Source organism: Sciurus carolinensis, chromosome 14 (genome assembly GCF_902686445.1).
Source record: "Sciurus carolinensis chromosome 14, mSciCar1.2, whole genome shotgun sequence".
Taxonomy (NCBI): Eukaryota; Metazoa; Chordata; class Mammalia; order Rodentia; family Sciuridae; genus Sciurus; species Sciurus carolinensis.
This window is the reverse complement of record NC_062226.1, coordinates 49,147,820-49,161,042: the sequence shown is the minus strand read 5'-3', so window position 1 is coordinate 49,161,042 and position 13,223 is coordinate 49,147,820. Positions and strand designations below refer to the sequence as shown.

Genomic DNA, 13,223 nt, shown 5'->3' with positions numbered 1-13,223 from the left:
CATCCTGCCAGTGTTGAATGATGGCAACATCTGTCCAGATTCTGAATCTAGGTGTACTGGATGCTGCTCCAGCGTAGATAGGGTTAAAGAAGGCCTTTGCCTGCTGGAACCGGGCTGGGAGCCAGTTGGGGGTTTCATCCCCTTGAAAGCCTCCCCTCAAACTAAGATGAATAAATCATAATTTGCAAACCAATAGCACGCTACTCAGTCTTTTGTCAACCCCGAGGTTTGTGTCAACCCGGAGGTTTGTGTCTACCCTTCCCTGCTACATCCCCCGTGGGGAATTGAAGGGTTGGTGAACCGAGGTAGGAAGGGCAGACCACGCCCCCGCCCCGGCCCGCCCCGCCCACACCGGCGCCGGAGGAAATCTCAGCCAGTCAGTTCTTCCCCGAGGATTCTCCCTCCCGCGAGAACTTCTGGAACGCAGCCGGGCCTGGTTTCGCTGCCGGGGCGTAGAGGCATCTGGTACTGAGCCGACCTGGGAGTACTGCTCTTCTTACAGGGTTCTGGTGAAAGTTAAGGAGCTAATTAAAGTACAAAGCGAGAGTCTGGATTAATAGAAGTTTCCCCTACATCGACCCATTATTACCACTCTCGTGAACCCGTTACAACTGGGCATGAAGGAAAGAAAGCCCGAGAACCGGAAAGGTCTGCAAAAGGGGCGGGACGCGGGAACCTTGATTTGAGGCGGGGGGTGGCGGGGGAGAGCCCACGGGCGCAGCCAATCCAGCTGTCCCGGGGAGGAAGAGGAGGAGTCAGGGCCCACCCCCGGACTCCGCGCTGCTGCCTCCCGCGCCGTGTGTTTGGCCCCGCTGCCGCGTCTGGGCCCGGCGCGCTCGCCTGTCGCAGCTTCTCCCCAGCGCAGACATGGCCTCGGGCGCCGCTACCACTGCTGTGAAGGTGAGATCAGCCCGCCCGGCGGCTGTGGCCCGCCTTGCGGGTATCCTCTCGCCTCGGCTCCAGGGGACCGCACCTCTGGTCTGTGCGCCCTGCCAGTGCAGCCCTGCCAGTGCAGCCCTGCTAGTGCAGCCCTGCCGCGGCGGCGAGGGGCTGGGGCGCTGCCCTCCGGGAGGGGTGCACACCTCCTCGCCTCCAACCTTTGGGCTTATCTGTGTTCCTCTCCCCAACGTTGGGGCTTATCTGCACCGCAGCCTGCAGGGCGGTGCCAAGCCCTTTTGAGAGGGGCAATGGGTAGCCGTTGGCTTCGCCCGCGCTGCCACCCTTCCCGGGCACCACTCCTTTCCCTGGAGGTGCTCTTGCTAGAGCTTGCTGTTGCCTCAGGTGGCCGAGCTTCTGAAGCTGCTACGACTGTCGCCTGGTGCCTTGCGGGACTCGCGCTTCCGCTTTCTGACTCTCACTATCCTCGGCCCACGTGGGAGGGCTGCGTACTTGCTCTTTTGCAAGCTTCCGGCTTCTTTTTCTTACAAACTTAGCTTTCTCCTTGCTGAAGTTTTCCCCTCAGCACAATGCTGTGGGGATCTGAGACTTTTATTTAAATACCATAAAGGAGTACAGGCGGCTCTTCCATAGGGCCGCTCTCGCTTTGGAGGCCTTTGACTTGAAGCTGCTTTGTTTGCAATCTGGAAAGTTAAGAGCTTAGATTCCTTAAGCCCCAGGTCCTCAGAGGTCTGGGCACGTGGGATCAAAACGTGTAGGAAATATCTGGCCAGAGTTGGGAGTGACTTTTGAGAGTTGCAGCGAGGTTCCTTGGAGTTTTAAACACTTCTTTCCTTTAGTGGAGTGTGAGTAGAATTACAGTACACAAAATTTTTTGATAAAACTTCAGGCCTTTTGTGGACTGTTTATTATTGACCAACAACACAATTAACCTGGTTCAATTTTAGAAATTTCTTGCCCACGGAGCACAAGGTCCGCTGTCTTCTCCAAACATCTCGGTTCCTTGACTTGTGTGCAGCTCTCCTGGGATAAACCACTTCTCCGGATAAGTTGGTAGTCAGCCAGAGAGGGGTTGGTATGTTAGGTTTTTGCAGTGCTTCATGAACCACTTACAAGGAGAGGAGTGGGTGAGGGTGTTGCAGTAAAAATTAGATGTTTTCAAACTTTTGCGTTTTGAAGAGTTATTTACATTTATAGAAGACCTCTCCCAGCCAGTCAGAGAGAACAAAGTAGAAAGGGTTTTTATGAAACTCATGTGCAAAGTTTACATTTCCTAAAGTACCTATCTATGATGTGCAGATTTCACTGCAGAAATTATTGGGAGGGTTAGGATTATATTTTACATATGGTTGAAACTTATTAAATAGTAATGTTTGTAAGTGGGAGAGCTTAAATTGATTTTAAATTACCATTTCTCCAAGAATTAAATTATGTTAGGTATCATTAGGTCACAGTTTTCTCTTACAGGAATTCATTTAAAGCACCATCAGAAAGAGGGATCTTCCTTAAAACTGCCTCACTTTAATCTGGTTAGCATTCTCCATGACAGTTTCCCTGTAAAATAATGCAGTGCATTAAAGTACAGAACAGGCAGTGTGATTTAAGTCCTGATGTAAATATTGAATGATGTATATTTTTGTTCTTGGCAAGCTGCTGGGTATAAAATTAAGAGGTACAAATGGAACAAGGCCTGCCTGCTGATTTCTCTCTGCAAGGCTAGAACAAGTGACAACTTCGTCATCGAGAATCCATGTTGCCAACATCGTTTCTCCCTGACTGCTAAGGCAGCATCCTGTGTGGAAAATATGAGGTGCCTGTGTCCAGGGCAAAACAGCTAATAAGAACCATATTCTCTCCCTTCATCGTGGTGTAGTAGTGGCAGCACTTTTCCTTCAAGACCATATGACCACACTGTTTTGCAAATGTCAAAGATCAACTAAGGTGTCCAGAATTATACAGCAGGACCTAGATAATGGCAGAATTGGACGTAGAACCTGACCTTCCACCAACTAGATGTGAGGCATTTCTGAAATGTCTCTGTACCCTGTTTTATTGTGAGTAAGGAGGACATCCAGGCTTAGGAAGGGGAATGTGGAATGCACGCACAAAGCAGGTAAATCTCCCTGAGCCCTCTGAACACTCTCCAGGTCTGGTGTAGGGGCACAGTTGTATGTCTGAGCCCATAGCTATTGACATCACTGGCAGGTGACATGTGACCTGACTTACTGCCATCATTTCATCTGGTCATTTAAACCACAGTTCGGTTGGTGATATGGGGTGAGGGTGCTGCAGCTTAGCTCAAGGTAGAAAGGGGAGGAAAGAGCTATGGAGCCTAGAGGCTCAGTCGATATCCCAGTTGGTCCTAACACTTCCTCCTCAGAACCTTACCCCTGAGCCTTAGGTTAGGGTCCTCAGCTGTCAGAGGAGCGCCAATCACACCTACTTTGAAAGTGTTGGATTTAAGCACAGTAATATGTAACACACCCAGCCCAGTTCTAGACACTCTGTTAATGCTAGCCCCAGTACCTCCCTTTGTAAAATACAACTATTAATAGAGGTTGGAACTTAAATTCAGTCACCTTGGTTTAGGAGGTGCAGTTAGATCATAAAGGTGAAAAACATCATCAACTTGGGATTGGAAGCATGATACTTGTATATTGTTAAAATCTAGCTGTCTAGTGGCTGAATCCTGTCCAAAAGTATGTACTGAATACCTACCTGCCAGGCACTGGGGGTGCATCTTTGAGTAAGACAATGTCCCTCTTTTCTTCAAGCTTATCTTCTAGTGGAGGTGGAAGGCCAGCCAACATGAGAGTGAAACAGAATGATGGAGTCAGAAAAGGCCTCTAGGAAAGCAAATTCTAAGCTGTGCAGTGGTCTCCCCCAATTTTATATGTTGAAACCTAATCTCCAGTGTGATGGTATTAGGAGGTGGGCTTTGTGGGGGGTGATTAGTCTTGAATAGTATTCAGACATGTGAATAGTACTTTTGGAGGAGGGTAACTGGGAATTGAACCCAGGAGCACTTGACTGCTGAGTCACATCCCCAACCCTTTTTATATTTTATTTGAGACAAAGTCTTGATAAGTTTCTGAGTCTGGCTTTGAACTTGCAATCCTCCTGCCTCAGCCTCCCTAGCAGCTGGGATTATAGCTGTGCACCACCACACCCAGAGAATATTGCTCTTTTGAAAGAGAGCTGCCTTGTCTCCCTGTACCATGCAAGGCCTCACCTATGAACCAGAACAGTTTCTCCCCAGACACTGAATCTGCCTTTATCTTGGATTTCCAGCCTGCAGACTGTGATAAATAGATATCTGTTGCTTATAAGCCTCCCAGTCTGTGGTATTTTGTTATAGCAGCTTGAGCAGATTAAATACAAACTAATAGACAAAATGAGGATAAAGAACCATGTGAAGACCTGAGGAAAGATAGGGGTCAAGACAGCTAGAACCAAGGTCTGAGGAAGAAGTGAGCTGGAGTCCTAGGAATAGAAATCTCAGTGCTGGTGCATGTTGAGAATTGGGTGGGTGCAGCTTATTTATTGAACCTTCCATATAGACCATGATTTGAATTTGATTCTAAATGTTCTGAGAACCATTAAGGATTCTGAGCAGAGAGGTAGCATCTGATTTACAGTTTTAAGTGATTGCTTGGCTGCTGTGTATAAAGTAGCCTGCATGGGGAAAGAGCTAAATCAGGCCAAGTGCTTGTGGCACTAGTGCTCCAGTCCGCGGTGATAGCCTCAGAGGTAGTAGAATGGAGATTGGCAAGATATGGGGACTGCAGCAAGAGAAACAGGAGGATTTCTGTTTCTGACCTGGGGAACCCAAAGGATGGTAATACTGTTAATCATTTTCAAATAGGAGATGGGAGCCATGAGTGACTCTTTGAAGCAAAGAGGGTGAATATAGGATTCCTTCCTCTGACATACTGCTAGTTAGCAGGCTGGGACATATGTTGCCACGGGGTCTCATTGCTATAGGAATAAAGTGGTGCAGCGTGATGTTGGATTGAGGGAGGAAGGAAGCCCCTGAGAAGAAGAGTAATTGAGATAGTCTACAGTTCACTGTAGTTGGGTGTGGTTCATGCAGGGGGTGAGAATAACAGGTGGGCAGCCAGGAACAGAGCCAGCGGGACTCAAAGGCCTTGGGATTAACACCTGGCATTGTCCAGGGGGACCTCAGGGAGACATTGTCCGCTTGCTTCAGTCATAGCAGAAGCAAAAGGCCAAACAGGTCTTTGGCATCCAGAGAGAGTGTATTCTAAGGGGTCTCTCAATGGACTGTGACTTCCCCAACTTTCACTTTGGGAGATTAAAAAATAACCTTTTAATCTTTTTTGTTGTGGCAAGGAGGAGATATGATTTGCAGTGACCTGCCCGGTGAGTGAACAATTCTCTAAATGCAGGTGGTGGGTCAGATTAGGAAAATTAGAAATCATAAAAATTAAGACAAAGACACAATTATAAGTGGAAAAGTGACACAGTGGGTAAACAACCGTGATAGAGTTTGGCTTAACTAAGAGCAAGAGTCCGTGTTTATTATATAGGTATAAACATCAAAGGAATTCACTGTGAAGAGGCTTCTTCCAGGTAAACAGGAGGAAGTTTGTGAGCAAAATAGCTTAGTTGGGCCTTATCAGTTTGCGCCCGTCTCTTCTACTTCTGGGCAGCTAGGATTTGAATTCAAGGCTTTTGAACTAGTAAATTCCTAGGATTTGAATTCAAGGCTTTTGAACTAGTAAATTCCATGACAAGCATGGAATTCTCCCTATCAGCAGTGTGGAGTCACCTACAGATGGGTGTTTCCCTCGGCACTTGTGGCACTTTTGCACCAATAGATTCCCAGAAGCAAGTGGCGCCTCACTGTCCAGGGTTACATCGTTCAAGTCAGTGATCTATTCACTGCTCCCAACAGGTGTGTCCCATTTTAGACAGGTAGTAAGCTACCAAAACAATGGTAGGAAAGAAAGTGGCAAGTCGGTGTCTTGTTTGTGGAGACTGAGCCTTTAAAACTATTTCTGGCTTTCTCAAGTGTGGCCGGCAGAGGACTTCAGACTGAAAGTCCCTATGTGGTACTCTAAAATTGGGGTACAACACACACACCTCTGTTGAAAATTGAATTACCAATCAGCCCTTTTTTTTTTGCCTAGGGACACAATGGCATTTGGGGCAGGACAGTTGTTTTATAGGACAGCCCTGAACATTGAAGGACATAGAGCACATCCTTAGCACACCCCTGCCCAAAAACAAGCAGCACTGCCCCCAATCACTGTGACAACTACAAATGTCCCATGTTTCCAGACACCCCCAGGAGAACCACTTGACAATGGGTTGGAGACCCCTGTACTGCATTCCTGAAAGCCTGCCTGGTGAGGAGAGTTAGGAGCAGCCAGGTTTGTGTATAGACCAGCAGAGAAAAACAAGGAAGTAAGGGGATTTTTTTGCTTTGAGGAAGTTTAGTTTGATTTTGTGTGTGTTTTCCTGGGGCTAATAAGGTGAACTGAAACAGTAACTGATGCTAATGTGGTATTTCATTTGACTCTCATGATAATTCTGTAGATTAAGTAGAAATCTGACCCTCATAGGTAAGGAAGATGAGGAAACATAGCATAAATATTTGTATGCAGTGGGATGCTCGATCCTTACCTGTGATTGTAATCCCTGTATTCTAGTCTGTACCTCAGAGGCATCTAAACCAGTGGTTCTCAAAGCTTCCTATGCATCTGCCTCACCTGGTGATGTTACAAATGCAGATCTTGGGCCCTGTCCCAGTCCTGCTGAACCAGAAACTTGGGACTTCAACAAACCCCAGGATGTTAAATGTCCACCAACCCTGGAGCTTTGGAAAGAGTTGGCACCTGCATTCTAACAGACTCTAATGGTGAGTCTTACTCAGTGTTGCTTTCTCTGTGGCTGCTGTACCTCAGACTGAGTACCTTCAAATGACAAGTATATTCTCATGGTCCTGGAGGCCAGAAGTCCAAAATGAATCTAACAAGGCTAAAATCCAGCTGCCAGTATCCTCTTCTTGGAGGATCTAAAAGACAGACCAGTTCCATGCCTTTCCCAGTTTCTGGAGTCATCAGCTTGGCATGGCTCACGACCCCACAGTCACATCCCCTTTTCTCTCCCTCTGCTCCCAAGATCCCACCACCTTCATTTGACCTGGCCTCCCTTTTGTAAGATCTCCTTCCTGAGTACATTTAGGGTCCACTCAAATAATCCAAGATAATCTCCCCATCTCATGGTTCTTAATTTGGTCATTTAGCATTCATAGGTTCTGAGAATTTGAATATAAATACAATCTCTTTGGGGTGCTGTTAAGGTCTGAATCTTAAATGTCCCCCAAAGACCCATATGCTACAGGCTTGGTCACCAACCCATGGTGCTATTGGGATGTAGTGGAACCTTTAGGAGGTGGGCCTAGGAGGAGGAAGTTAGGTCATTAAAGGGGATACTGGGACCCAGGACCCTTCTCTCCCTTTGCCTTCCTGGTAACCATGAGGTGAGCAGCTTTCCTCTACCATGCGCTCCTAACCATGATGTTCTGCCTCCACACAGGCCCAAAGCAACAGGGCCAAGTGACCATGGATTAAAACCCTGAGCCATAATAAACTTTTCCTCCTTTATTTCCTCAGCTATTCTGTCACAGCTACAAAAAACTGATGAACATAGGGGCCATTATTCAGCCTACCATACTCAGCTAGGCCACATTTTATAAATTTGTGGCTTAAGCCCTAGAGCAGCATGCTTAATTGTGGGTGTACATTAGAACCACTTGAGGGGCTTTAAAACAAATTCTGCCTTTCTCATTAATCAGAATCTCTGCAGTTTGGGACCTGAGCATTGGCATTGAAAGTTCAGCATCCCTGAGCTGACTTGGGAGGAACTCTGGTAGATCCTGAGAAGGAGAGCTCTAAAGAACACAGTGAGCTTTGAGGAAAACCCTCAAAAATTACTGTAGCATTTCAGGAGTGAAGTGTGTCTTCAAGAGTGATTCCTCGTTGGACTTGTAAGGAGAGGTTGATCAAAGTCGTGAGTGTTCTGATCTGTGGGGCCATCAGGCTTCTCTGACTGAAATGTAACATCCCTGTTTACCAGGGCCGCCATAATAAAACTCACTGACAGGTGACTTAAGCAATGGAAGCTTATTACCTTACAGTTCTGGAGTCCACGATCAGGATGTAACAGGGTCAATTTCTCTGTCTTTGACTTATCCCTGGCAATATTCTCAATGCATCTTCACAGTCTTCTATGCAGGTGTCTGAATCACTCCTCTTAGGACTCCAGTTTTGGGGCCCTTCCCATTGACCTCATTTAACCTTTATTGACCTCATTGAAGACCCTGTCTCCAAATACCTTCACATTGTGAAGTACTGCAGGTTAGAACTTCATGAATCTGGGGGAGTGGAGCACAGCTCAGCCCATAATAATTCCTCACAAAGGACGTTTGAACCATATTGCAGGTTTTAAATAGGCCTGCCAGCCTGAGACATTTGGCTGCTCTTTTCCCATATAGGACATCCAGGATTTTGAAAAGTCCTCAGAGACTTTAAAGCCTAGTTGGCCAAATAATGAGGGCTTCTATCTGCTGAGCTTACCAAACTTAGCAGCAACCAGAACTGACAGACTGAAATGCTCAGATCATAGACTGTGCTGGCTTTTGCTCTGACTTTTACCTCTTTGAGAGTTGAAGCACTCAAACGCAGTCCATCTCTTTTGAGAATGCCATCATAGAGCACCGGATTCTTGAAGTAGGGTGTCCATGTCTCAAAGTGATGGGTCCTAAGACTCGGTAGGGTAGATGAAGTCCTGGGGCCAGGTACTAAGGAAAGTGCACACAGTGTAGGGATTAGGATTCACCTTGTCAGCCTTGCTGGATGTAACCATTCTGGCTAGGTGAACCACCACTTGGACAGATCCTTCCACAGTCTCAGAGGAAGTCAAATCTTGTATTTCTCTTTTTGTGAAGATTGGCTTAGTGGTCTGTCAGTGTGAAAATGTGGGAGGAACTGACAAAATCTTCTAGTGACCTTGATTGACCAGGGAATTTCCACTTTAGAACTTTGTGTGTGATGGGCAGAATTGACCCAGAAATCCCATCTCAGACCCTAGGCCTATTTCTAGGCAGTCTAGAATTACCTGAACTTGGGACTGGTGATCCAGCCCATGGGTCTTACAAGGTTTTATTGTTTCCTGAGAATGGATGAGGTTATCAGTGATCAACCTTCTTCTCTGAGATGGTCACTCATCTGGTACCCAGAGATACTATTTCTTTGCTTGCTCTCTGACCTTGGTCAAGAACTTGACCCTGCTGAGCATATTTCCTCATAACATGGAAACTGCAAAACTTTTTAAATAGAGCATGATGTCAAGAAAGACTCCATGGGATATTAGGACATAGCATATCATGATGGTTAAGTCTTAGGCACCTGGATCCCTATCCCAGTTTTGCTCCCTAGGATTTGCTCTTACACAAATTTCTTCATTTTTGTGTTTACCTTTGCTTCTTTGTAAAATGGGTATAATAGTATAGGGCCTGTCTCATAGGGTAAGTGTAATGATTAAATAACAAATTAGGCCTCTGAAGCAGTTAACACAGTACATCTGACATGTAAATACTCAGACACAGTCATTTCATTTTCAAGGCAAGTATTGAATTGATAGTTGAGTTTAGAGACTTGCAAATGTGTAAATAGAATTGGGTCATCAGTGCTTGGAGGCTTCATTTCAACTGTACTTTGACATAGGGCCAGCAGGTGGCGACATTGGCCACATTTTGGCATTACCAGCCTCCATCTTGGCTGTCCAATTTCCTGGGTTGGCAATACGTCACCCACTTGCTATACTTGTTACTTTATCCCTGGGAAGATGGGTTTCCATAAACTACTAGAACTAGTTGGAAGACTGGATGGGCTTGCCTGCAGATATTTTCAATACCAGAAACTCCATCCTGGTCTTCCTGGCAAGCATGGACTACTTGCTTTCTAGTCAAATATTGTACATGCCTTGCTCAGGGCTGAGTTGTCAATTGCCTAATGCAGGGCCATCATACAGCCTGGATGGTGTGAACTGAAGTTTGGGACGCAGAATTTCAGCAGGACACCTGGCTAGCTTTTTTTTTGGGGGGGGGGGGGACTGGGGATTTAACCCGAGGTACTTAACCACTGAGCCACATAACCAGCAGCGCCCCCCACCCTCTGCCACGCAAGCAAGGCAGAGTTTCACTAAGTTGCGTAGGGCCTTACTAAGTTGCTGAGGCTTGCTTTGAACTTGCAATCTTCCTGCCTCAGTCTCCTGAGCCACTGGGATTATAGGTATGCATCACCATGCCCCACTAGCGTTTCTTAATTACTGCTTCCCTGCCAGACTAGCATAAAAACGAGGGAATGGTTCCAAAATTAGATTTGTTTTGTATCTACAAGCCTGAGGGGTCCAGTGTTAAATCCAGAATCCAGGCCATGACCCAGGGAATATCTAAAAGTAATCAATTCAAAGTGTTCATAAGTAAAAATGCAAGGATTTCTTTGAGTAGCTGAATCTCCAAAGAATAGGCTGATTTTTAGAGTTGGCAATTTATTTCTGTGACCAAGATGAGGACTTGGACGGGACAGTTTATTAACCTTCCCATGACCTGTGGGGCTTCAGAGGGTACGTGAAATGAAGGATGAAATGGAGAGACCAGGCTAAAGGAACGGCCAGGTTTGCAAAAAGGCCTTGTGATTTCTTTTTAAAAACAAAAATTTCTATTCAAATAGATGGTTTTAATGTATTGACTAAAGGGAGCACTGCTGTTGATTTGATTTGAAAACTAATGTTGATTAATCTTCACTTGTAATGTTTAAGTGACATAAAACAATAAAACCTGTGGTTTCAGTAATGTACCACAAGGTGGCTCCATCAAAACTGACTTAGCCACTTAAGGAAATGTATTAAACCAACAGAATTTTCAGCAAGATCCCACTAAATTCCCGAATTTTATTTATTTATTTGTTTATTTATTTATTTTCAATTTGTTGATTTTTTTTCCCCCCAGGAAATTAGGGCCAGAGAAAGAGCCATTTTCCTCTGTGTTGATATAAATCAATTTATATAACCTGACCTAAAAATGGCTTACTTTAGATGTTCAAGTAATTCTTAACTTTGAATTTTTTTGTTCCAAAAGCTACTTTGTTCAGTAGGGTTAAACCTTTTCCTTAGGGTTGGAGGGATTGTTCCGGTCACTTTCCATGAGATTTCCAGTGGTATGGTGTCTAGCTTCTGACTGTTTAAATACTTTCTCCTTCCAGATGTTGTCAGTTACTTAATTAGATATCTAAAAATGTCTCTCTGTTTATTTGTAATTCAGTCAGAAATGTGATATAGTCAAAAAAATTACATTTTGATTATTTCCAAACAAAAGAAGATCTTCAAATGTTTTTGAATGTGTTTCAGTAGTTTTCAATTTTTTTTTGAAATGGGCTTAGCAGAAATGGAGAAGAACCTATGAATACAAGTAAGTGAATTCATTTAAAATAATTATTTTGTTTCTGATGAAAAATGACCCATTGTGATGATCTTTTTTCCTCCCTTAGATTGGAATAATTGGTGGAACAGGCCTGGATGATCCAGAAATTTTAGAAGGAAGAACTGAAAAATATGTGGATACTCCATTTGGCAAGGTTAATATCTATTTAGTAGAGACATGTTGGCTTTATCCACTTCTTACTGGCTTGCTTTTTAAATTAAAAGAAAAAAATTGCTTTTGTATGGGCAGCCCAGGTCTTTGCTCCAGGCAGAGTGTGGGGTCTTGCCATTGGGTTTCATCAGCCCAGGGTAAGGATGTTTCAGAGCTCCCTGTTTTTGACAACACAGCTTTTGAATGTCCACAAGTGACTTCTCAATTTTTGTTGCTAGAAGGCAGACACTCATTTTAGACATACGGCTATGCTTTTCAAGTCTGCATTCAAATAAGCTTCTAATTCAGAGACCATAGGTCACAGCACACTAACTCAGGGGACAGGCTGATGACTAATAGGATGAAGTACCATTACAAAGTGGCAATTTTTTGAGTGAGCCCAGAGCCAGAGGAGGATTGTCTTGGAGATCCGAACACAATGGGTATTCGTAGCACTGGGAGGGAAGTACTCTTCCTTTTCCAGGACCGTCTGCTTATTACCCAGGCCAGGGTGAGGGTGTATGCCTTCCACTTTCTGTTGCCACTTCCAAATACTGTATTTCCTCTGATCTTCTGACGATCTCTGCATCTGTCCTTTCTAATCAAATCCTTCTGTTTAGCTTAGTTTTTGGATTGACCTCATGACTTCTAGGTCCTGTGTCATTTTGGCCTTCCTCTTAGCCTCATGCATTGTTAACCCCTCAGTGCACAGAGCCTTGCCCTGAATCACCTCAGGTCACCCCATGGCCATCTGAGACCTGGTTAACACAAGCAGACAGCACTATTGCTGAGTCCTTCATCCTGTGACAGTGATCTCATTACCTCTCTGCCTTTTACTCACACCTGTTCTTGAGCCTGCCATATACCCTTGACACGTCTAAATTTGATGAATCTGCCATCAGAGTCCCTGAATACTTGCTACAAATGACCTTATTAAGTGCTACCTATGTAGGCCTCCAGCAACCTTCAGAACCAGAGTCTGCAGTAGAGAGCTCAATGCATATTCATTGATGATTATGTTAATCAATCATATCTAGACTCTTTTCTAAGCTGTTTTTTCAGACTGCAAGTCTCCATGAATCTATTGTAGGTTAACAATTTAAATGGCATCTTTTTAAATTGTTTGCTTATGTGTTTTTAAAATCATTGAGGTGTAACTGTTTTTCATTGCATGCAGCCATCTGATGCCTTAATTTTGGGGAAGATAAAAAATGTTGATTGTGTCCTCCTTGCAAGGTAGGTATTTTGAGCTTTTACAATATTATCACTAAATTTAAATTTAGCTTAAATTCTTGGAAGAGTAGTGCTACAGGCATGAGCTTTTACATGTTGGGGGAGTCAGAACATCTTAACCACCTTTAATTATTTAATTAATTACTGGGGTAAGCAGTGCATATGTAGATCAAAGAGTTCATGTTCTACTCCACCCGTGGAGGTTGGAAAAGTAATCTGTTGAATAAAATTCAAACTCTAATGTCAGTTCTAACTGCAAGAAGAAATTATTTTTTGTTCATTTCTTTTCTAATTAACATGAAGAACAGTGTTCCATTCATAGCTCCTTGTATAGTGGTTTCGCATTTGTGGAGAGGGGCTTAGGGTCTCTGAAGTGGGTTGATTGTAGTGCCTATACCCTTGTTCCCTGGTTGAGGCTCATGCTGCTCCTTGT

The 13,223-nt window shown here is 44.6% G+C and overlaps 1 protein-coding gene across 1 annotated transcript in view; it reads left to right on the top strand.

Moving 5' to 3' along the window:
* Window positions 1–712: 712 nt before the first annotated feature.
* Mtap (methylthioadenosine phosphorylase) overlaps window positions 713–13,223 on the top strand; it is a 42,486-nt gene continuing 29,975 nt past the window's right edge. Inside the window, exons 1-3 of the mRNA XM_047525331.1 lie at window positions 713–900; window positions 11,475–11,561; window positions 12,735–12,793. Of these exons, the coding sequence (XP_047381287.1) occupies window positions 868–900; window positions 11,475–11,561; window positions 12,735–12,793 (179 nt within the window). The 5' untranslated portion in view covers window positions 713–867. The remainder of the gene's footprint in view (window positions 901–11,474; window positions 11,562–12,734; window positions 12,794–13,223) is intronic.